Consider the following 25402-nt stretch of genomic DNA (forward strand, 5'->3'; position numbering starts at 1 on the left):
ATGTGGGCTGATTTTTTTTTCAGTCAATGTGGTAATGAGAATCTGTGATCTGCCACCGTCACATTCACGTAACTTAGGTAAAAGCGATCGGGTAGCCTAGTAACTCGATTGTTATCAACGACTTCTACCCCCAGCATAAATTACAGACAGCTTTCAACGGAGTATAAAAGGCCAATTTCAATCATGTTCTCCAATACTCGTCAGTGACTGCAAGCTGCTAACACGCCGAGACAGACAGAAAGAAAGATGTCTTCTGGCATCAAGGTTCCGCTACACATCTTGCTGCTGTGGCTGGTGACTCTCCAGGGACAAGCCAGATACATTGAGGTGGGACACTACCATCAGTCAGTGTCTGGGAGGCAGGAATTCCTCTGTCCACCCATGTGTTCATCCAGACAGTCGTCTGTCTCTTTTAGTCTTTATTTCTGCGATAAGAATTTGTTTTAACTATATTCCGAAGTTCTTCTTTCGTTCCCGCTGTGGGCTGAAATAAACCTGTTCTCTTTTTATTTTCAACTGATAACCATCGCATGCACGTGTTAATTTAAGCAACCCATTCTCAGTCCTGTACTACTTCTAATGCTTATGTCCACGTTATCTTGACTTTCCTCATTTCCAGACCTCCTTAAAGCTTTCTTGCGAGGTAGTGAGACACTTTAGAGAGAGCGCTTTATTTAAATTTTGTTTTCAACCGGGGTTTTGAAATTAGATTAGATTATCTATCAACCCAGATTAGCAGCGCGCACCAGCGTCCCTTATGCAGGTTTTAAAAAATAATCCTGCTGCACAATAGATAAAGCTATTTAAATATTGCTGATCTGAAAGGTAAGGGATAAGCTTTGTTCAAATTTGATTGACGGAAGCTATAGGGAGATGTGCTTGTGTCTGATCTGTTTGGGTACGGTTTTAAATCGGAGGTATCAGTTATTATTTGAAGAATCCAGTTTAATACATTTCGACGAAAGTTTGCAAAAAGCTCACGTCCATGGCTTTATAATGTTTTCTTTTTGAATATGTGCGCATCTGTGAAATTTAACATATTATTTCCAACTTTTTAAAGAAAAATGAAATAATCGAGGACACTTTAGGGCTTCTGAACCCCGAGCTGAAGCGAGAACTTCCTCAAGGGTACGTCTACAGCCGAAATCTAAGTGAGTATAATGGGCTGATTGCGGTTTGTATTGGTTGGAGGATTCACGTACCCTGAACCGTTTCGGCTCAGACGGTTATACAAGCTGAACACAGATTCTGAAAACAAAAACAGAATTACCTGGTAATTCTGTTTTTGTTTTGGATTTCCAGCATCCGCAGTTTTTTTGTTTTTATCACAGATTCTGAAACTGCAGTCCCCAAGTTAACCCTGAAAGTGTTCAGGTTACTGCTGCCTGGTTATAGGTGTACGATATTAAACTCAATACCTGACTTGTTAGTTTTTAAACCCGCTTGTCATATGGGTGCTCCAGTTATAATCTTGCCCATTGGTTTGTTGACTCATGTACTGTTGACACTTGGGCGAGTTAGCTTTAAACGATTTGTGAACAGTGACCAAATTTATTTTCGCTTGTTTCTGTTCTAAATCCGATCACCGGGCCTATGGGGGGTGTTAAATTCATGTATGTTCTCCAAATTGGAATGAATGGGGTTTGCACGTCGCCCGGTCTCACTTTGAAGTAGAAAGCAACTGCAGATGCTGGAAATCTGCAAAACAGAGTAGAAAAGGATGGGAATACTCTGAATTCTAGTTTAGACGAGAATTTGCCTGTGATAGAGCCAAAATAGCCAAAATGAAAGCGATATGTGCAGGTGAGCTGGCTGCCCCAGATGCCAGTGTCCTAAATGCCCACACGAGGTTGTAAAGCAATGGCATTAGTCACATTATGCCCGCTGTTGGAATCCTACAAGTACCATATTGGCTCAGGTTAGTTTGGAGTGAAAATTCCTAAGTGAGATTTCTGGGGTGAGTGGGAGAGATGGAAATAATTGCATTCCTTGGCAATTAAAAGTAAGCTTTGCCATCAGTGACACTTTTATAACCAGGCACAATTTCTTGATAATTCCAACAACCCTTAATTTTTTGTTCATAGAATATAACACTTCTGTTTTTAAAGAAAGAGCCCTGATTATGCGATTGTTCAAGAATTGGTTAGGGGGAGTTACTGAGACCGGCATGGCAAGTGTTGAATTAATATCAACAGCCCATGGTACCATGCGCAACCATTTTAATTGCTTCTGCTCATTTGACTCCCTTACAAATGAGGAGCACAATAACTGCAGCGGTTCAGGAAGCCAGCTTACCTTCTCACAGGCAATTAGGGATGGGCAATAAATGCTGGCCCAGCCAGCGACTGCCCACATCCCATGAATGAGTAAAATAAAACTCCGTCAGCTCTGTTTCCCAATTATGCCATTATTGTCTAAACTACGTAAGAGTTTGACTTGTTGAAAAGGAAATTGATGGTGAAGCTTACTCTTCAATAGCAGATATCTTCTAAAAACAAAGCTGTGATGCTCAGCTCACTCAATAATTTTAAAGAATTACAACCGTCATCTAAAAGGTGATAAGGCAGGCTATTCATCAATTCTCAATCTTTACTAAACTTACTGTTATAATCAGCAGATTGTTAAAATGAATGTTAACAAATGTATTGTTTTCACTTTTAGACTTTTAATTTGGAAGTGCCAAAACTGGCTTCTAGTAAATGTAATTGTAGCCCTCCACTTTGGACATCAGATAGCTTATGGTTAATGCCTACTTAATGCCTACAGAATGTATTGACATGCTGAGTGTAGACGGACGGTTCACATTCAGTGCCGATCAGCCACAGCTCCATTGTGGTACCTTCTTCATTGGCAATCCAGATGAGATTATCTCCCTTGAATATAATTATGTCAACATAGACTGTCAAGGTGGAGACTTCCTCAAGGTAAGCATAAACAAGCTTGCTATTTAAAAAAAATCATTCAAGCTTTAATAAATAAGACTGCTTCAAATATGTATTGCTTATTTTATGTCTAAGAAAGCCTAATCTGATTAGTACTGTTACCTCCTATGTTTGATGGTTCCATTCTTTGTTAATTTTGTTCACCTATTGATGGTTCTTGGTCTTACTATCTCCTCTAATTTAAATGGATCCCTCACAATACCTTCAGTGCTAAAATTGCCTCCAAGATACCCTGTTTCCTCTTTCATGTCGTAAATTATTTTCACCTCCACAATTTTTAACTTTCTTTTAAAACAAGGTCCATCCAAGATCAGAATAATGCTCACCCTCTGGGGAAACTCTTGCAATAGTTCATGCATTGCCGGATAAGAAAAACACTGATTTTTCTGATGGACAGCTACACTCTTGCTTCCAGAATCCACTCTTCTCTCTGTCAGTTGAAGCCCATTTTCCCAACTGAACAATAATATTACACTCGGTATACCTCTGAATTTTCCCTTCTTGATCTTTACAGTCTCTTAACACATTGGGGGCAATTTTAACCTAACTTGCTGGGTGGAAAATGGGTGCTTCAAGTCAGATGCCAATTTTAAACTTAGCTCGATTATTCTCTCCAAAGGTTTCAATGAAGAGGAAAATCAAGCAGGGTGTAAAACAGGCATCTAACATGATCCTGCCTGCTTCAGTCCAGTGTTAGGTTAATAGTATTCCTGTTCTTTTCCAGGAGGAAACCATATGGAACTCCTCACCTCCCTCGGTCTTTCATTCCTCTTACAAGCTCTTAAAACCCATTTGCTACTTCCTGGCATATTCCATAATTTCATCAATTACTGAGAAATAACCCATTGAGTGACATTCAACTTCAGCTCATCAGTTCCTGATGTACACAGAGATCCAAGATCAACATGCTGGTTTATTTCTCAGTTAACTTTAGCTCTTCACTCTTTTTCCTCTGCAAACCAAACATTGTGTAACTCTCCTTCTGCCTTCCAAAGTTCTTTGTGTTTAAAGAAAGGATAGCTTATTTCACTGTTTACAGAAGGAGCAGGGCCACAGAAAAAAGCAAAAGCCTGAAGCTGGACGAAGCAGCTGTGTGATGCTGCCAGACTCCATTTCACATTGACAGCCCTGGAAAGAAGTTGGCAGTAGATGGAATCAAAAACATATGCTCAAGAGGAAAGAAAGCAAGTGAGCCAGCATCAGCCATGGGAGTCAAGAGATATTTGCAGAGTGAGAGATAGACGATGATTTTAAAAATCAGCAAAAAATAGGGGAGAGTTGGTGATGATAATGCGTAGTGAATGAAACTCCTTGAGGCAGGTTAGGAAGAAAGCATGACGGTAGGAAGTTATGATGGAAAAGCTTCACTTTTTTGGAACGTGGGCATTACTGGCAAGGCCAGGATTTATTGTTGTCTCCTTGAACTACTGCAGTCTGTGTGGTGGACACAAAGGGCTCCCACAAGATTGTTTGGGAAGGAGTTCCAGGATTTTGACCCGGCAAAGGTGAAAGAATGAAAATTCCAAGTCAGGATAGTGTATGACGTGGAGGTGATGGTCGTCCCTTGAATCTGGTTGCCCTTCTAAGTGTAGAGATCATAGGTTTGGAAGGTGCTGCTGAACTGTAATAAGGGGAGGGCATCTAAGTGGAAGTAGAATGATTAGAGAAATGGATTGCTGAGAGATGGTTTGAGATAAAAAGCAGCACAAGATGGACTGTGCAATACCCCATTCATTCTTTCCTCTCTCGAATAAGTGAAAAAGATAGAAATAAAAGAGGAATCTTGGGCATGAATTTTTAAAAATTTGTTCATGGGATGTGGGTATCGCTGGCTTGGCCAGCATTTATTGCTCTTGTTCAGAGGGCATTTTTAAGAGTCAGCCACATTGCTATGGTTCTGGAGTCACATGTAGGCTAGACCAGGTGAAGATGGCAGATTTCCTTCCCAAATCCTGGGCTTGATGTGGGAACATGTGTGTAGTTATCTAAAAAGCAATACAAACAGTGAAACTTGTGTAACTGTGACAGACTCATCCTACAACAATTAAGATAGCCCAGGTGGATAAATAAATCCTGTCTCAGAGTGCATGTGACATCAAAGTTATCAAACCATCCCCTTTCTGTTTATACACAATTCCAATTTCATTAAATATTGCCAGTTATTGCTGAATTGAAGAAAAGAGAAAATTTGGGAAATAAAGAGTAGGCTGATCAACATTTTGTAGAAAAAGATGAATTAACATTATCCCATCTTTCGCTTTCAGATGCTGATATAACTGGTTGCGTTTCCCGCCTTTCTGTTTTATTTCAAATATTCAGTAATTGTGGGCTGAATTTTACGCCTCATGGGTGGGCACACGGCCGACCCGATCAGGCGTAAAATAGTCCAAGATGATGTCGGGTGAGCGTCCCGGTGTCATCCCGCATTCACGAGATATTTCAGTCAGCGAGCGTGTGCAAAAGTCGGAAGAGTGCTTGCCGACAATTAAGAGGCAATTAAGCCCATTAACAGTGCAATTTACTCTGATTTTTATTGCCTGTCCAACTTTATGGTTGGCAGACAGGCGAATTGGCCAAGCGGCCTTTGCATTTTTCATCAAACCTCATCCATGGGCGGGATGAGATTTCCGTGATAAAACAAAATATAAGTAAATTTCTGTGGACAGCATTTCCATTGGTTATGATTGATTATGATGCATTTTTCAGCTTTTGAAGCCTTTGTTTTTGCTTTTTCAGGTTTTCAGCTCCCTGAGACATCTCTCTGCCTTCAGGGAGCTTTCTGTCAGCACTGGCCCACGCCTACGTTGATGTCAGCACCCGCATTGACCCTTCCCACCCCCACCCTGACAGCACTGAGCTTTTCAGTATGTGTTTCACACTGGCTGGCTATTAATTGGCCGGCCAGCATGAAATCACGGCCATGGGCTAATTGCGGTCAATGACCCGTTTCCCGACTGTTCCCAGGCCCACCGATCGCATCCACCCACTGAGCTGAAAATTCAGGCCTGTGTGTTTTTTTGTTTCTACTAGCTTTTGAAATATTCATGCATTGCAACAGTGACTGACTTCAACACTGTTCACTGGCTGTGATGTGCTTTTTGATGTCCTTAGGCTGTGTGAAAGGTGTTGTACATATCTAATTGCAAGTTCCTTCTTCTGTTAAAAAAGCAAAATACTGCAGATACCAGGAATATGAAATAAAGAAAACAGGAAATGCTGAAAATACTCATTCGGCCAGGCAGCATCAATAGCAAGATAGAAGGAAACAGAGTTAACAGGCTGGATTTTAACAGCCCTCTGGGGGAGTGGAAAGGTGGAGGGTGGCCTGTGGCTGTCATCTTCCTGCTGCCATGCCATCTCGCCAGTGGTGGGGAGGTGGCAGATGGCTGGGGGCACCAGGGATAGGGATAGCTGCCATGAGCAAGAGTTGGCCCTGGGCCCTGTAGATCAATGAAGTGGGATCACCCTCTGTGAGACCCCCACCATTGTGACTAAATCCATCCCAACAGTTCAGGCGGGTGGCCTTCCATCAGGACTGATGAAAGGTCATAGACCTGAAAGGCTAACTCTTGTTTCTCTCTCCACAGATACTGCCTGACCTATTGAGTATTTCCAACATTCTCTCTTTTTATCCCTTCTGCTCTCCTAAATCATTTTGTATTGATGCACAGGTCTTTGATGGCTGGATATTGAAGGGTGAGAAATTTCCAAGCACCTTGGATCACCCCCTCCCCACCTCAGAGCGTTACATTGATTTTTGTGATAGCAACAACATCAGGACAATAATCAGATCCTCTCAAAATGTGGCAATGCTGTTCTTCAGAATTCAGACGCCCGGAAATGGATTTTCCTTAACAGTAAAGAAATTGATCAATCCTTTCCGTAAGTATAAAGAGATACTTATTTTGAGGAATATTTTTGCATGCTATGTACCATTTGGTAGTGATAAGTTATCATAATGCCTTTTAGGAGTTAACTCTTTGCTCTCTGAATGCTATTTTCCCAATTTCTCACTGTTGTCTCCTGAAGGCATTCATGCTGGGTTACAGTTTCCTTACCACTGGCAGCTTTAGCTCAGGGATCACTTGTCATGGCCTTAGAGAACATTATTTAACTGTATGTATGCATTTGTGAGAGGGGAGGTTACCACAGCCTTGCCTGACATCCAGATGCAAGAATTTTCCAAGATGGGCCACTGGATAGGAAAAGAGTGGGAACCCTGGTTGATTTGCCTTTTATTTCCTCCCCCCTTCCTTGTCCATGATGCTGAGGCTAGTTGTAACATCTCACTGCCATTCAAGCTGAGGTCAACATAGACTTCTGATTGAAATTTGATGATGACCTTACTTCTTACAATTCGAGCATTGAATTGATCGGCCTGAATTCTTAACTCTGTAGGGGTGCAAAGCGGGCAATATTTGGATTGCTGCCAGTACACAACTACCTACTTCCTTTCCATTGAGTCAAATGTTTTTCCCATTTACACTCCTCCTGAAGTTCAAAGTTCCACCCAGCCTATATGCATTCTTAAGAATGTACATAATCTAAATCCCACGTTAGATTTGAATTACGGTACACCACTATTCGTCTGTGTGCCTAAACATTCATTCCCTTCACCACTGGCATACCGTAACTTCAGTATGTTCTATCTACAGAATACACTGCAACAACTGACCAGGGCTTCTTTAGCTTTAGCCCTTAACCTCCACCACCTCTAACAGCAGCTGCATGGGAGCACCTCACCTCCAAGTTCCCTAGACCTTGACCAAGCACCAATGAAGGAATGGTAATATATGTCCAAGTCAGGATGTTGTGTGACTTAAAAGGGAATTTGGAGGTGATAGTGTAGCCATGCATCCTCTGCCCTTCAAGATGATGGCAATCAGAGGCTTGGGAGGTGCTGCCAAAATGTAACAAGAGCATGGGATCAAGACAGAATTAGGATTAGGGAAAAGTGAATGCTGAGAGACAGGTTCAGGATAAGAGCAGCATAAGTGGTGCAGTAATCCATTCTTTCAAGCACCTTCCTTCCTCTCTCACTAATAATCAGAAAGATCTTTTTGATAGAGAGGGAGAAATGAGCCTAGGCATGGGAAAATGTGTGTGGTTTTCTGAGAAGCAATAAAAATAGCGAAACTTCTGGTACATGCCACACTCAGTGAAATGCTGCCTTTCACCTTGCCTCTGGAATGCAGCCATTCTATCCATGTTTGGACTAAGGCTGTAATGAGATCTGAAGCCAAGTGGCCCTAGAGGAACCCAAACTGAGCATCGGTGAACAGATTATAGGTGAGTAAGTACTACTTAATAACACTGCCAACAACACCTCCCAGCACTTTGCAGATGATTGAGAGTGGGCTAATGGTGTGGTAATTGCATATTGGACTTGTCCTGCTTTTTGTGGACAAGATATACCTAGGCAATTTTTCATATTGTCAGGCAGGTTTTTTGTTGTTCATGGGATGTGACCATCACTGGCAAGGCCAGCATTTTGTTGTCATTCCTATTGTCCTTGAGGAGTTGGTGAGCTGCCTTTTTGAATCGCTGCTTTATTGAGCGTACTTTATTGAACCCACAGACTTCTGGTAGTACGCAACTTGAGTATTGCTTGAAAAAAGACATGTTGTTGAGTGCAAGATGAAAAGCTTTGACAACAAGTGTCTTTTTTCAGCAACACACCCATGGTGCTGTTCGGAAGGGAGTTCCAGGTTTTTGACCAAATGAAAGTGAAGCAAGGGCCATATTGTTCCATGTTAGGATGGTGTGTGCCTTAGAGAGAAACTGGCAGGTGGTAATGTTCCCATGAGTCTGCCACCCTTGTCCTTCGAGGTGGTAGAGGTAGCAGATTTGGAAGATGCTGGCGAACGGACCTTCGTGGGTTGCTGCAGTGGACCTTGTATATGGTACGCACTGCTGACACTGTGGGTTGATGGTAGGAGTGAATGTTTAAGGTGGGCCATGGGGTGTGGATCGAGTGGGCTGCTTTGTCTTAGATGATGCTGAACTGAGTGTTACTGGAGCTGCACTCATCCAGACAAGTGGAGAGTATTCCATCACATCCCTGTTGGATGGTGCACAGGTTTTGAGGAGTCAGGAGCTGTTACTGACTGCTGACCTGTTTTTGTAGCCAGTGTTGTAGCTCAATGGAACAGCTTGGCTAGGGCTGCAGCTAGTTCAGGAACACAAGTCTTCAACACTACAGCCAGGATGTTGTTGGGGCCCATAGCCTAACCTATGTGGTTCCTTTATCACATAGAGTGAATCAAAATGGCTTCTATTAGACTGGCTTCTATGATAGCGAGGACCTCAGGAGAAGGCTGGAATGGATCTTCCACTTAATAATTCTGGCCAACGATAGTTGCAATCATTTCAGCCTTGCCTTTTGTATTCACACGCTGGGCTTCGTCATTATAGAGAATATTTATAAAATGTCATCCTTCCATTAGTTGTTTAATTGTCCACCACCATTCATGGCTGCTTGTGGCAGGGCTGCAAAATTTTGACCTGATCTGTTGATTGTCTAATCCATCAATTGAACAAAAGAAACATGAAGAATGGGGGTTGTGCAAATTGTGAGGGGCTGGTGGGGGTGGTAGGGAGAGAGATATTTTATCCTTGGACACAATGTTTACCTCTGTCATCAAAGTGAAAGTATAAAATAGAATGTAGATCATTGAGGCAACCCAATCATCTAATAAATGAAGGACATCCATGGGGGAAAAATGATAGAAAGTCAAATAGATTTAATTACTTACCAAAATAAAAGAGAGATATGGAGGGAAGGACATAGGATGTGGTCAATTACTAGCTAACAGGAGCTTTTAAAACTTGGAAAAGGTCCATACCTCACCCAGGCTGATAAATCTAGTTGCACAACAAATGCTTACCTGATAATGACTTGAAAGAAAAATGCAGAAGGACACCCTAATACTGTAATTATTCCCCAGGATACCCATAAACCACATTATAAGACTGGACGTGCAGTGCATGTGTGGCAATAGATTGTATAGGCATATAAATAGTAGGAGGGTGGTAAAAAGATGAGTGGGGCCAAATAGAGACCAAAAAGGGGGCTTATGGAGGCAGGGGACATTGCTGAGGTATTAAATGAATACTCTGCATCTGTCTTTATGAAGGAAGAAGATGCTACCAAGGCCAAGGTAAAAAAGGAGGTAACTCAGACACGAGAAGGGTTGAAAATTGAAAAGGAGGCAGTATTGGATAGGTTATCTGTACTTAAAATTCATAAGGCACTGAGACCAGATGAGATGCACCCAAGAACACTGCAAGAAGTGAGAGCGGAATTTGCAGAGGCACTAGCCAAAATTTTTCAGTCTTGCTTAGACTTGGGAGTGGTGCCAGAGGTCTGGAGAATTGCAAATGTTACACCCTTGTTCAAAAAAAGGGCTAAAGATTAGCCCAGCAACTACAGGCCAGTCAGATTAACTTTGTTGGTGGGGAACTAGAAACAATAATTCAGGACAAAATTAATTGTCACATGGACAAATGTGGGTTAATTAAGGAAAGCCAGCATGGATTTCTTAAAGGAAAATATGTTTAAAAGTTGCTGGAGTATTTTGAAGAGATAACAAAGGGTTGATGCGAATAATGCTATTGATGTGGCGTACATGGACTTCCAAAAAGCATTTGATACAGTGCCACACAACAGACTTGTGAGCAAAGTTATAGCTCATGGAATAAAAGGGACAATAGCAACATGGATACAGAATTTGCTGGGCGACAGGAAACAAAGAGTGTTGGTTAATGGATATTTTTTGTGCTGAAGGAAGGTTTGTAGTGGAGTTCCCCAGGGGTCAGTGTTAAGATCCATGCTTTTCCTGATATATATTAATGACTTAGACCTTGGTGTACAGGGCATAATTTCAAAGTTTGCAGACAATACAAAACCTGGAAGCATTGTGAACTGTGGGGAGGATAGTGTAGAACTTCTAAAGGACACAGACAAGTGTTGGAATGGGTGGGCAGATGAAGCTCAATGCAGCGATATGTGAAGTGATTCATTTTGGTAGGAAGTATATGGAGAGACAAAATAAATGAAGGGTAACTCTAAAGACATTGCAAGAGCAGAGGGACCTGGGAGTTTATGTGCATAAGTCATTGAAGGTGGCAGAACCGTTTGAGAGAGTTGTTAATAAAGCATATAGTATCCTGGACTTAGAGCCTTCAAATACAAGAGCAAGGAGATTATGTTGAACTTGTATAAGATAATAGTTTGGCCTCAACTGGAATATTGCATGCAGTTCTGGGCGCTGTACTTTAGGAAGGATGTGAGGGTGCAGAAAAGATTCACGGGAATGGTTCCAAGGATGAGGAACTTCAATTATGAAGATCGATTGGAGAAGTTAGGAATGTTTTCTTTAGAGAAAAGATGGTTGAGAGATGATCTGATGGAGGTATTCAAAATAATGAGGGGTTTGGACAGAAACTGTTCCCATTCATGAAAGGATCGAGAATTAAAGGGCATGGTTTTAAAGTAATTAGTAAAAGAAACAAAATTGATATGAGGAAAAACTTTATCACGCATCCAATGTTTAGGGTTTGGAATGCACTGCCTGAGAGTGTAGTGGAGGCAGGTTCAGTTGAAGCATCCAAAAGGGAATTTCACTGTTATCTGAAAAGGAAGAATGTGCAGCATTATGGGGAGAATGGAACTAGGTGAATTGTTCATTCGGAGAGCCGGTGAAGACACGATGGGCCAAATGACCTCCTTCTGAGCTGCAACAATTTTGTGGATCTGTGATAACATGAGAACAACTGAAATATAAAAATATATTTATGATAGTCTTTTTGAGAACATTTCAAGCATGGGTAAGACAAACATTTAAAAATGAGGAAGGATTGGGACATCTTTGTTCCATTGAATAGGCATAGCACATTCCTGTGAAAAATTGTAGCGTCTAGATTTTAGTCATATACTATAAATCAATTGAATGGCATTATTAGACTAACATCAGTAGCACAGACAGCTATTGGGAACATTAAAAATGTACCCACATGCAGTGTTTGATCATTCTGAATTCATCAGGTTATGGTAATAAACATAAATATTATACACATTATTATATTTCAAAAAATAATTTACCAGTATGCCATTAGTCATCTACAAAACCTCTGTAATATTTTGCAGTGGAACCTGCTGGATTGTTTGTCTCTTAAAGAGAACACAGGAGAAGTTAAACTGAGCTGTGAAAATTGTGCAATATTTACATTTTACCAAATATGTTCGTATTGTTTATTATTGCAAAATAAAGACAATACTAACTGGATGTCTAGCCAAAGAGAATGGCATAGAAATTGGTATGTGTTATGTCTGTTTGTCAGGCATAAAACAGGCACAAAGAGCACTAATTCAGCAATGAGACAGCCTGCGCGTGTCAGATCCCACTGCCTAATTCATTTAAGCATCCCTGGAGCATTCCAACTCCCCAATCATTACGGACCTGAGGATTTCTAGCAGCGAGACAGGTGCAGCAAAATTCACACCTCCCATTAGGCGGCTGCCCATGGAAAGGCGACTAGCAGCAGCTCATCCTAATGTTGCAGATGAGTTCCAAGAACCAACTTCTATTGATCCTCGGGCCTCTTGCTTTGGCTGCATGTTCCCTCTGCAACTGGGCAAGGTTGTTGCGCCTCCACACCCCCCCCACCCCCACCACCACCACCACCACTGTCCCCGTCAAGGGGGGTGAGCACAGCAGCAGGCAGACACAAAAATTTGCACCATCATCAGTGTGCCGGCTTGCTGGCACCATTCTGCCACCAGGCCATTTTTTTCTAGGTAGGATGGTGGCCAGCATGTGGCAGGTAGCCAATTAAATGCCCACTTAAGGCCTATTGTCAGAGGCCGACTGGAATTTTCCAGTCGGCCTTGGGGTTCCTCATGCCCAGGAACTAGGCCAGCTGCCAGTGGATAAATGGGAGGCCAGAGCTCCAAGTAGGCTTTTAAAGTCTTCTCTGTCTCCCTGCCCCCAGCTGTGGCACACGCCACCATATGGAGGGGGTCTCCCTCCTCTGTGGTGGCCTGGCTGCTGAGGCCACTTTTAATTTAAAGGTTTTAAAATGCACCAAGAGGGCACCTCAAAATGGAGATCCCCTCTCTCTCCCTTACCTCAACTGCAGGCTTCATCGCCTGAGCTGAAGACCCTTCTTTTGGCCCTCCAGCTTCCAGAGCCCACCTGCCATCCTTAACTGGAGCCCACTAATTGGCTACTTTGGAGCAAATCACTGATGGGTGACTTTTCTACATGCAGTTTGGGGCTCTGACACCGCCCCCCCCCACCCCCCACCACCTTTGACCCAACCTTGGGATCCCAACCCAAATTTCTGCCCACTGAGTCTGGACCTGGAAACCCGCCAGGATTAATTCCTAGCCTTGCATATAGAACTCATCCTTGGAAATTAACTGTCAGCCAAGAATTCACTTAAAACAATATGCTTTAATCGAAAGGTATAATGAAGCTTTCATTGCAGCCTAAAAGAAAAGCAAGCTTTCTAAGTAGCTACCACATGCTCTGATGGGCGCAACAAGCGTTGAGTATAGCTTCATGCATGATGGCTTTTTAAACATTACACAACCATTAATCAGTTCATGGCTCGAGCTGAGCAAATGCGTTATGAGAATTGTATATTGGCCCCTCAGACAAAAGTAATATAGCACACAATAGTGTTCGAATAGGCTTATAATTCGTTTTCTCTAGAAAATGCGTTCCAACACATTTATCTTTTCAACATTGCAAACTACGTTAACTATATATGCACCCTGTTTGTACTTCTATATACCAATAGTGATGGAATATTATCTTAAAAGGGGCACAGCATTCCCACATCTGTTTGAACATTATATTCAATGCCTTACTTTAGTTGAATTGTAGATAGGAGTAATGAACTTCAGTTTCTTTAGAATACTTTGGCCCACATTTTACTCCCTCGTGGAAGTGGGATGGCTCAATTATTCATCAAATTGATGTGTTCCTGATTCGGGCCAATTATGCAAGTCATTAACTTCCTTTTGGTAGGATGCCCAGGTTGCACTAAGGAGTCTGCCTGTATTGGGCCTCAAATCCAGAAAGTTTTTACGTTTGGAATCGCCCTTCTGGTCTCTGCAATCAATTGATTTTACAGGCGTTTTGGATTTTTAAAATGTGAAGTATTTCTCTCCACCCCTGTAGCAGTGCTGGGTTCCAGAGGTGAACAAGCATCCTCGGCACCTAGCATTGCCATGGCACAGGTGAAGAAAAATACATCAGACAATGTATATCTGGTATTTACATATCTTTTACAAGAGTTAATTGAAAAATATGTTGGCGTATTGTATGTCACAGGTGTCTCCAGATGGGGAAATGGGAATGGCATGATGAAACATATCCATGTATTGCACTTGGATTTCCAGAAGGCATTTGATAAGGTGCTACATCAACAGTTATTATGGAAAATAAAAGGACATGGTGTAGGGGGTAATATATTAGCATGCATAGAAGATAGACTGGCTGGCAGAAAGCAGAATGTGCATAAATAGGTCTTATTTGGATTGGCAGGATGTGACGAGTGGAGTCCCACAAGGACCTGTGCTGGGGACTCAACTTTTTACGATTTACATCAATGACTTAGATGAGGGGAGTGAAGACATGGTAGCTAAATTTGCAGATGACACAAAGATAGGTAGGAAAATATGTGTAGAGAACATGAGGAGGTTGCAGATGGATATAGATAGGTTTAGTGAGTGAGCAAACATCTGGCAAATGGGGCTTAATGTGGGAAAATGTGAAATTGTTCACTTTGGCACTTAGGAAGAACAAAAAAGCAGAGTATTAGTTAAATGGAGAATGGCTGCATAATTCTGAGATGCAGAGGGATCTAGGTGTTCAAGTGCATGAGTCACAAAAAGTTGGTATGCATGTACAGCAAGTAATTAAGAAGGCTAACAGAATGCTATCCTTTATTATGAGAGGGATTGAACACAAGAGTAAGGATGTTATGCTTCAGTTATACAGATGGAACCTTGAATACTGTGGGTAGTTTTGGTCTCCTTATTTAAGGAAGGATGTAAATACGTTGGAGGCAGTTCAAAGGAGGTTTACTAGATTGATACCTGGAATGAGAATGTTGTCTTATGAGGAAAGGTTGGACAGACTGGGCTTGTTTCCACTGGAGTTTAGAAGAATGAGGGGTGATTTGATTGAAGTATACAAGATCCTGAACGGCCTTGACAAGGTGGACATCGAAAGGATGCTTCCTCTTGTAGGTGAGTCCTGAACCAGAGGGCACTGTTTTAAAATTAGGGGTCACTCTTTTAGGACAGAGATGAGGAGAAATTTTTTCTCTCAGACTTTGGAACTCTCTGTCTCAGAAGGCCATGGAGGCAGGGTCATTAAATATTTTTAAGGCGGAGGTAGATAGATTCTTGTTAGGCAAGGGAATCAAAAGTTATCGGGGGTAGATGGGAACGTGGAAATCGAAACACAAGAAGATCAGCCATGATCTTATTGAATGGTGGAGCAGGTTTGAGGGGCTGAATGGTCTACTCCTGTTCCTATTTCTTATGTTCTTATGTTCATGATCCACTTCCCATTGATACCCACCTGATCCACAGAAGGAGGCGAAAACTCTGTTTCACCATGTTTGGAAAATGGACTGGTGAAAATAAGTAAAATTATAATGAAGATGAAAATAAATAGAACAAGCAAAATAAAATAGTGCTGGAAAAATGGTTGGCATTCAAAGTGGAGAATTCCAGTGCAGGCCTTTAAGAGCTGAAGAGCTTGTACTTTTGTAGCTATTCTGGCTCTGAAATTTTGTTTGCTCTTCCGCAAAGCTTGTAACGTGATTTCGCAGACTCCTGATGGAAGATTCACGATGGTCATTCCTCATCAGAAGAGAAACTGCAGCTTTTCCATCATTTACCCAACTGAAATCATGATCTCTGAGCTGACCCTGGGACATTTCAATGACCTGCAGGTAATTATTATCCACAGGGATGAAGGTTGGGTTACAATTTTGTGTAATTTATCACATCACATAATACTTTAGTACATGTATAATTTATTTTTTAAAACATTATGAAAAGCATGCTGCTGGATCTGCAAAATCTGAAGAACCTTTAAGGTTGCAGGATTTTTGATATTTTAGGGATGGGGGCAAATACAGGACAATGCATGAAAACTGCTCACAAACTTCCCAGGGACTGAGGAGGGTGAGAAGTTATAAAGGTGCTTTCTCTGGATCGGGATAATGGAACATCAGCTAGAATTTTGTTATCTCAATCCTGGCCCATAAAAGCATAGGCATATAGCACAGAATCATCCATGGTTTGATGCTAATTGCTATAACTTGCCAGTCTCACTGTAGAGGTTACAAAGATGATTGTCATTGCCATAAACTCAATTTCTTAGCCACCAGCTCCATCCCTCTTGCTGGCAACTGCCTGAGGCTGAACCATAACGTTCGTAACCTTGCTGTCATAGCTGACCACAAGATGAACATTTGACCACATTTACCTGCCATCGCTGAAGCTGCCTATTTCCAACTCAATAACATTGCCTGACTCCATTCCTCTGCCTCAGCTCATCTGCTGAATCCCCCATTCATGCCTTTGTTCCTTCTAGACCTGACTGTTGCAATACACTGCTGGCCAGCCTCCCATGTTCTATCCTCTAAACTTGAGGTCATCCCAAGCTCTGCTGCCCATGTCCTAACTCGCACCAAGTCTGGTTCACCTATCATGCTTGTGCTCTCTGACCTACATTAGCTCCAAGTTAAGTGATGTCTCAATTTTGAAATTTTCATCCTTGTTTTCAGATCCCTCCAAGGTCTTGCCCCTCTCTATCTCTGTAATCCCTCCACCTCTGGCCTTTTGAGCATGCTCGATTTGAATCACTCCTAGCAGCAGTGCCTTCAGCTGCCTAGGGCCTAAGCTCTGGAATTCCGTCCCTAAACCTCTCCGCCTCTCTACCTCTCTTTAAGCTGCTACTTGAAACTTCCCTTTTTGACCAAGCCTTTGATCACCTGCCTAAATATCTCCTTATGTCACTGAAAGCTTTATAACGCTCCTATGAAGTGCCTCAAGACGTTTATGTTTAAGGTGCTATATAAATGCAAGTTATTGATGTTTTTGTTGAAATAGGAAATGAAAATGTGATACTAGTAAATGTTTTCCTGCTGTCAGGTTAAAGGCATTATGTTGGGATAGAATAGAAATGGTGGAGTAAGAGCAGCTATAATCTGCTAATAGCTAACTGTACTTGACCTAGAGTGTTTGTTGCTAACACTTGATGCAAAAAGTGGAAAATGTTTCATTTCTCAACTAATGTGCAAAATATTTACACCCACAGAAAAAAGCAAATTGAGAAAATTTAGCAAATTCCCCTGTATGGGGATTATTATGACCTTCACAAAATAATTGTTCGTAGCTCAAACTAAAATAAGCCTAGGTCACAAATCTGCAATATAGTAATTTTGTACAAATGTAATCAACTCTCAGAAGTTGAATGTATCTTGGTGCCTGGTTTCAACAATCATAGCTATATTCATTGCAATCCACAATGTAATTATATATATAATATATGTATATGTATAATATGTATGTATATTTTTATATTTATATATACCTCTTTCTGTGCTGTACTTTTCTATGGTTCTATGTTACCTTAGATAAGAATATACTGTTAATCTTCACTGTCACACACTAGGATTCAGCTCCTCATCATATTGAAGGTAGCTACTGAAAATGACAAGGATTCATTAGGTGTATTGTCATTCTCTGGACAGTGAAAATGGATTTCTGCTTGTGTGAATTTGTGAACATATGTAAAGCCCTGCTCACAGGCATCCAACTGTTGGCTGACTCTCTGCTAAAAAGACAATTTTAACTTTCATCTGTGAATTATACTGCAGTTGGTGAGATGCCAAAGCAGTGTGACACGATCCCCTGGAGGTGGGTTCAGACCACTTTGATAAATTGAATTCAAGCAACTTGACATCCGAATTATACTTCACAGCTTATGTTAAAGCCAAAAACAGCTTCATAGCTATGTAAGATGTATAGTATAACTGGAATAGCAAGGACAGCTGTTTCAATACAGATAGAATCTTCACCTCGCTATCGTCTCTATTCCCATGGCAACCTACCTGTTAATGTTCAGCACATTGAACATGAAACTCCTGCAGAATTAACACACAGCCGCTGACAGATATGATGTCTGGAACATGTTTCCAAGTTGTACCCAATGGGCTATAATGTGAAGTTTTATTCACGTAATTCCATATTTACCTCACCCAAGGAGAGAGACTTTTTATGTCTTTAGAACAAATAAGTACAGGATGGATTCATCTCATCAATGTAAACATCAACCAACATTGTTACAAATGTGAAGTTTGTAAGATTGTTACATTTTGGGACTGTGTCTTTAATTTAGGGTAAGATGGAGGAATGAAAGTGGTCATGTGACCTGTTCTACAGACAACAAGCCTGGGTGGCTTAGTTATTAAAGGGGGCCCAGATGGTTTTATTGGAAAGAAAGAATGGCTGTGCTAACAGTGGATACTCTGTTAGTCTCCTAGCCCCAGGGAGGTGTAAGAAATATCAGGTTTTTAAAACAGTTGTATTTAAATTATCTATTTAATTCCAAAATAGAATGAAGTTGGGATCTAGAGTATAGCTAATTAGCATTTCTACCTGGATACACCATCCATGTGATTCATATAGCCTTGGAGATGGGCATTGAAAGGGAAGAGTCCTTGAGAAGTCATTGCAAGATCAAGTTGCAGGTTTTCCTAAGAATATCACTGAACCTAACAAACAGGGTCTGCAAGAATCTGAGAGAAAGGGAGCAGAGAGATAGAGGCTCTGTTGTTCACCACACAAAATGCTGGTAGGAGCTTGCGCTCAAATTGAAGAGGCCAAGGTTGTGAGGGTTTAAACGAAGCTAAAAGAGTAATCTAGTTTTGGCTCGCCAGAGTAACACAAACCATGAAAGTTCAGGGATTAGAAGTTATTCGGCTGGCAAAGGAAAAAGGAGCTAAGAATCACTTAGGGCTGGTTCCTGGAGAATGAAGTGTCCACTCAAAGGACAGATTAAAGTATAACCCATGGCAGGGAGATTTTCAGTCATTTTACATGTTAAATGGGCGATCTTTTACGTAGTTTAGAGTGTAAGTTGCCTAATGACGTAGTGTTTTAGCCATTTGTTTTTAGTTAATGTGTTACAGCCAAAGTCTTAAAATTGAAATCTTGCTGTGTGATCCTTTCAACCAATCACTGGAATTTCAAATTTCTTTTTATAAACTATCGGTCTCTATGGGGATCGTAACAACATTAAGCCTTTCGGTTAGAATTTACATTTTCATTCAAGCTAAACTGACATGACCAATGTCTTTACCTTCTGTCGAATGTGGATCTTAGTAGATTACTTTGTGAGTTACCCTCTATCAATTACCGCACATGAATGAGCTCTATGGATTTCCTTGTGTCGTCTTCATTAGATACCTGTTAAAAGCTGTGGTGGAGCAACTGATTTTGTGCAACTTTTGGGAGGGAATAGACTGGACCCCAGCAGGATGTACCCAGTGGCTGACATTTGCTACTCTTTCAGTGGACCAGGTGAGAGAGATTGATTCCATAAATCCAACCATCCACGGGTGGGTTAACAGGACACTTCTACTTTAAAAATATATATTTCCATTTCTGGAAGGACATTTGAAAAAAGGAGAGATAAATAAGTATTTATGTCTACATATTTCTTGCAGTTTATTAATGATGTGCTGATCATTTGTGATGTTTATTGGGATTTGCAGGGCTATTGTGAAAGAACATTTGAGTGGAACAATCAGTTAGCTCCTTCATTGAGATGTGGTGGGCTGAAAGGTTTCCTTCTGTGCTGTGTGGTTCTATGATGTCAACATTTTAAATTCAACTTTGTTTTATCCCAAGTAACCTTTTCTGTCAGAATTTTATTTCCTTTTAATTTGTGCCTGCCCAAAGGAGCTGAGGTATGAGGCAGATTTTTGATCTAATAACTAAGTACTCAATTTGTTTCACTGCATAAAACATCAGCATCTGGTAATTTTAATACAATTCTCGCATGCTTGTTGCTGATTCATTTCTATTGGCTCAGTATGAGTTTGTAGAAGTGATTGGTGGTTTGCAAATTGTTTCAAGTTGATGGCATCAACAGGGAATGGTGCTGCACATGGGGAAGGCCTTGGTTTTGACTTCAGGGGTCTTAGTCAGGCTTGCTCTCAGTCATGGGTTCTGTAGTAGCCATTCCCCAGGGATCATGGCATGTGAGACAGATGGAGTAGAGGTAAAACAGATTAGGACGAGGTGCTCATAGAGGGAGGAGGAGATGGAGGTGGAAAGGTTCTTAATGTCCTCTCCACCCAGGGTTTTGGAGTAGCATTTCTCTTACCTCAGCCTAACCCAGAAGCATTGTGTGCATTGACTCAATTTTAAAAAGAGGTGTACATGGAAATCTACTGCTTCTTGTAGGCAGACCTGCAACCTCTGCCAGTGGCAGAGCAGGTCACTGTGGCCCTGAATTTCTTTATGTCAGAATCTTTCCAAGCTGGAGCAGACAACATCTGTAACATCTCCCAATTAACTGTCCATTGTTGCATAAGGGAGGCAGCTGATGCTCTTCATGCCAGGAGAAGGGAGCCCATTGTCTTCGCTTCGTTGGCTTTGCCACAATAATGGCGCAGATTGTCTTTGTACAGCTATGGCTTTGCAGCAAGGCAACAAGACATATCCTGTTTCCAACCTGCCAATCTCATTTACAGTTTCACTGAACACAACCTCCATTCTACAGCAGCCCCACCAGAACTTCACTCTGTCACTGACCACCACTGCATCCCCTTGGCCACAATGCTGAAATAAAAGCCACCACAAAATTGCCATTCCAAACCAGCTTTATCAAACAAGCCATCCAATGTTCTATATGACCAACTAATCATTCTTGTGCATCCCCTTATGCCTGTCTTGTGGGTGTTTTTGTCTGGCTTAGTGCTCCTATACAATGGCTGCAACATAGCTTCTCTCAAGCATTTTTGTGTGCATGTCCATCAGCCTTTTCCTGTATGTTGCTCTATCAAAATCTTCATTTGTGTCCTCTGCAACAAAACCTATGTACAGGACATTTGGCTCCCTCAGCTTGTTCCACCATTCATTAAGATCATGGCTGATCTGCGACCTAAAACCAAATACCCACCTTCATGGGATGTGGGCTTCGCTGGCTGGGCCAGCATTTATCGCCCATCCCTAATTGCCCTTGAGAAAGTGGTGGTGAGCTGCCTTCTTGAACCCTTGCAGTCCATGTAGTGTAGGTACATCCACAGTGCTGTTAGGGAGAGAGTTCCAGGACTTTGACTCCTTCTGGGAAGCTGGCAATTGTGCTGTCCTTTTCCCCCAGTCTTGGGTGCACGCCACTCATGCCCCATGACTCATCACATGCAGATCCTGCCTCTACACTACCATCTAAAGTAACTGCAGTGCCAGTATCTCAAGTATCTCAGCAAGTAGTTGTGAGTGTGAGATTGAATGATGGTGTTTCTTTATCATTCGTGTCCTGCTGCTCTTGCACTTCACTCTTCTGCTGCATCAGTTCTTAACCAGATGGCAGTTCTTGGGTATCTGAAAGGAGAAAGGCACAAAGGTAGTGCTGGGAGTGAGGTGGAGGTGAAGGGTGTTGGGAGGACATGGTGTTAAGCAACATGCGCATGCTTAGACCATCTGCAGCTTGTATATGAGCAGAGATTGTGTGATGAAAAGAAAAGGTGGATAAGGCAGCATCAAACCAATGCCATGGCCACATGACAGCCTTCTCCTTCAAGGATGTTATGCAATTCCCCACTGGTATGGGCCTCCTTTTCTTGCAAGAATGAGGAAAGTATTGTCATTGAGTGTGGTGCAATGTGTTTGGGTGATGTGCCTTCCACAGTTGAATAGCTGGCAATGTTGGCAAACTGAGATATGGATGTGAGATTTGCAAAATTAGGTATGTGAGGATGAGGTGAGATGTTTGGTATGAATGCTTGACGGAGAATGTTGGTAGGTGAGTGGTAAATGAAGCACTGTGGGAAACTAGTGGTTCATTTGTAAGGGTATGTCATTTGACGATGCATTCACTGACCTTGACCATTCCTGTGAGGTCATTAAACTTCCTCCTGCACTGCTTCCAAGTCCTCGGGGCTAGACTGTTTGGAATGACAGCAGTGACTAACCTCTACCACTGCCTTCTTAGTGTCTGGTGGGTCTCATGCCCCTATAGGTAGAAGAACTCTCTCTTCCTGTCCACCCACTGCACCAAGGCCTCTAGTGCTGCATCAGAGAATATTGGTACATGCTTTCTGCCCTGTTGCATCATTTGCACTGTTCTTCCTCAGCCACTTTCAGCACCACCTGCAGCCATTATACACTTCCCCTTTAAGAAAGACAGACTCAGATGAAACTGGGCCCTCTGTTGAGATGTGGAGGCACTCAGCTACGCATTTAGCACTGGGCTGCACACTACCACCATCAGAATTGTGAAGATTGTGTGTTGCCTGCATCACCTTGAAAGGGTGGAGTCAATAAGACATCATGAGCCCCATGCCCGGTTTTAGGATTTATCCAATTTCTACCCCTATGGTTGTATAGTATAACTTTGCTAAACTTTAGATGTTGGGATTAGTATGCTGTACAATTCTGTCAAATCCTCCTGTGCTTGCTGGTAACCACTGCAGTCAGATTCACAGCAGTTGACTTTTAAGAACCAGTTGAAAGCAATTTTTTTAAAACTGAAAAATCTTTCATTACAGCACAGATGAAGATCGGCTGTGACAACACCGTGGTGCGCATTGTGTCCAGTGGCAAGTACATAAATCGCCTAACATTTGAGTATCGCCAGCTGCCGCAGCATGAGTTGGACAAACAAAATGAAAACGGAGTTGAGGATTTTTGCTATGCTGCTGATTGAGCGAACCCCTCTCCACATATTCCTCCCACTCTCCGATTGAAGGAGTAAAGCTGTGGCACAGCTGTAATTCTGTCAAAAATACATTATGGGATCTGTAGTGGACGTTTGTTACTACTTTGTTAATTCATTTATTATAACTTCGCCAGATAGCTGTTAAATTGCCTTTCTGGTTAATTGACTCTGTGGTGGGTTCCTGCTGCTTTGTCAGTCAATTAGACAGTAAATGTTTAGTTAGATTAGCAGCTAGAATGGTCAGTAGGCCATCAGAAAAATGTTCCATTGCTTGCTGAAACCTCATTTCTTTCAATTGTGAGATCAAATTATAATTACTTTATATTTATTGTTTAAAAACGATTCTGTTACACTGGGCCACCAGCATTGTATAAAACACTTTGTGAAGCAATCAAATACTGTGTAAATAAAGATAATTAACAACAATATCTTTATTCTGTGCTATGCTGGTGTGGTCATTTTGTTTTGTTCTGAAAGAAATTGTAAACTCAGTATATACTTGGAAAGTGTTAAAATCCCTCAGAGGAAGAATCACCAGTCCCTCTACAATTGTGTCAAAGACACTGCATTGGTTAATAATGATGAGGTAGCAGCCTAAATTTTTTCAGGTATCAAACTCATATTAAAATTGCAAAAACGAGGCACATTCACATTTAGACTATTGATTTCAAAGAGCAAGATGGGAATTTTAACCTGGGTAAAATGTTGGGATTGGGTGGTGGTTAAAGGTTTAGATGGGTAAAAATTCTGAGTGCGTTGGGATGATGGCTCCAACTCAGCGACTTCTGGATTTTATTACAGCTGGAAATAAGGTGGCAAACAATCCATTGCCAAGAGGAAAGTTAACATTTTAAATATGGACTGCTTCCTGTCTTCCCCCACCCCTTCACAAGTTCCCCCCACTATCACATCCCCATCACCTCCAAACAAACACCCCCTGGATCAGAACACTCCATGATTTGAGGATCAGATACCCCAACCCCTTCACCTGGGTCAGGGATTAGACCACCATGGGCTGGGCATTGCTCTACCCCTGAGGTTGGAGATCAGAATTCCTTTGGAATTAGATATCCCCGGGATGAGCGATCAAACCCACTTGATGATCAGACACCCACCAGGGTCAGGGATTGGACCCCCACCTGGTATTGGAGATTGGGCCCCACTTCGGTTTAGATAACTCTGGGTCAAGGCTCAAACTTGTTCTGGGATTGGACACCTACCAGAGTCTGGGAACTGATTTATCCCTTCCCCCAGGATCTGATGCCCCAGGATCAGACACTTTCCCTGCCAAAGAGTCTGGGATTTGACCTACCTGGTCCTGTAGTCACCACCATTGTGCTCCCTTCCTGACTGGAAGCCAAACCTGTTATTCACGTTGATCAGGGAATCTATGAATGACAGAAGATGCGTTCTGTGTGTTAAGACTCCAGTATATATGAGAAAAACAAAGTCTTCCTGGTTTCCCAACTATTAGACCACCAATCCATCCCTTCTGGTGTCACTCCCAGCTTGCCAGTAAGAAAAACTACTCCACCCAAAGAAGTGAAAGGAGAGTTCAGACAAGTGTTCCCCTTTAAGTAGCTGATACAGCATTTCTAATAAGAGGTTTTAATATTATTAAGTATAGTCATTATTTAGTATATTGTCATAATTAAATTCTTTTAATAAACATTTGAATGGCATAAGAATCTGTATATTGAAGTTTAATCATCTATATTTAACTCGAAGACAAAATAAAGTAACATGGACCATCTATTTTTTCAAACGTTCTGTTTTATTGACAACTTGTCGTATCACCTGTTGTTATATCTTCTTTATTCCCTGTGATTCACACTAAAGTTACAGCACTCAGTGGGCGGAATTCTCCAGCACCCCCATGGCGGGTTTCCCATAGCAGGGCCAGCGATCCATTGAAACCCGTGTTCACATCGGCTGGACATGAAGATTCGGTTGGTATGATGGGATGGGAGAACTCCGCCCAACAAGACAGTTCGGGTCACATTATCACATCTCAAACCGCAACCTAACATCTTTTATATGGATTGGTTTTGCAACACTTTGGCCGGAATTTTCCGTCCCCGTTGGCGTCGGGCCTCATGGCGGGCGTGGGCGGACAACGCGGCCAGAAGGCCAAAAGTCAATTTCACGACGTTGTGAAACAAGTTTGTGATCGTCTGCTTCACTTGTCATTTCCCACCGCTGCACAGTGGGAGCGCCATTTTAATACATTTGGATATCATTATAAGCCCTGCTTGCCAGAATCATCCCCCTCACGCTGGGTCATCCGGGTGTTTCACAATAGCATTTAAAGGGCATGCACCTGGCAAGCTGAACTTGGAGGGGAACTCGGAGGTGAGTGCTCACTAACATTCTGCAGAGCTCGCAAGGTCTACCTGTTCGACTTCAAGGAAGAGGCGCTGCACACTCAGGTGAGGTCACAGGCAAGTTGCTTTTTCCTGGCTGGCTGACAGTGCGGTGCTG

The 25402-nt window shown here is 42.0% G+C and overlaps 1 protein-coding gene across 2 annotated transcripts; it reads left to right on the forward strand.

Moving 5' to 3' along the window:
* LOC121277336 (corticotropin releasing hormone binding protein) lies at positions 1 to 24674 on the forward strand. 2 transcript variants are annotated; one of them, XM_041186689.1, is made up of 7 exons: positions 1 to 327; positions 1061 to 1151; positions 2767 to 2924; positions 6614 to 6824; positions 15775 to 15917; positions 19440 to 19557; positions 22752 to 24674. In XM_041186689.1, the coding sequence occupies exons 1-7, from the start codon at positions 247 to 249 to the stop codon at positions 22907 to 22909; spliced, it is 960 nt and encodes a 319-aa protein (XP_041042623.1). In that variant the 5' UTR covers positions 1 to 246; the 3' UTR covers positions 22910 to 24674. The 2 variants fall into 2 exon arrangements, with proteins under 2 accessions (XP_041042623.1, XP_041042624.1); XM_041186690.1 differs by lacking the exon at positions 1 to 327 and adding an exon at positions 807 to 825.
* Positions 24675 to 25402: the final 728 nt, after the last annotated feature.

This window comes from Carcharodon carcharias, chromosome 4 (assembly GCF_017639515.1).
Source record: "Carcharodon carcharias isolate sCarCar2 chromosome 4, sCarCar2.pri, whole genome shotgun sequence".
NCBI lineage: Eukaryota > Metazoa > Chordata > Chondrichthyes > Lamniformes > Lamnidae > Carcharodon > Carcharodon carcharias.

Coding starts and splice junctions, on each gene's coding strand:
- LOC121277336 (XM_041186689.1), top strand. CDS start 247: ATGTCTTCTGGCATCAAGGTTCCGCTACACATCTTGCTGCTGTGGCTG. Junction 1,152..2,766: donor CGTCTACAGCCGAAATCTAA/GTGAGTATAATG, acceptor TAATGCCTACAG/AATGTATTGACATGCTGAGT. Junction 15,918..19,439: donor GACATTTCAATGACCTGCAG/GTAATTATTATC, acceptor CGTCTTCATTAG/ATACCTGTTAAAAGCTGTGG.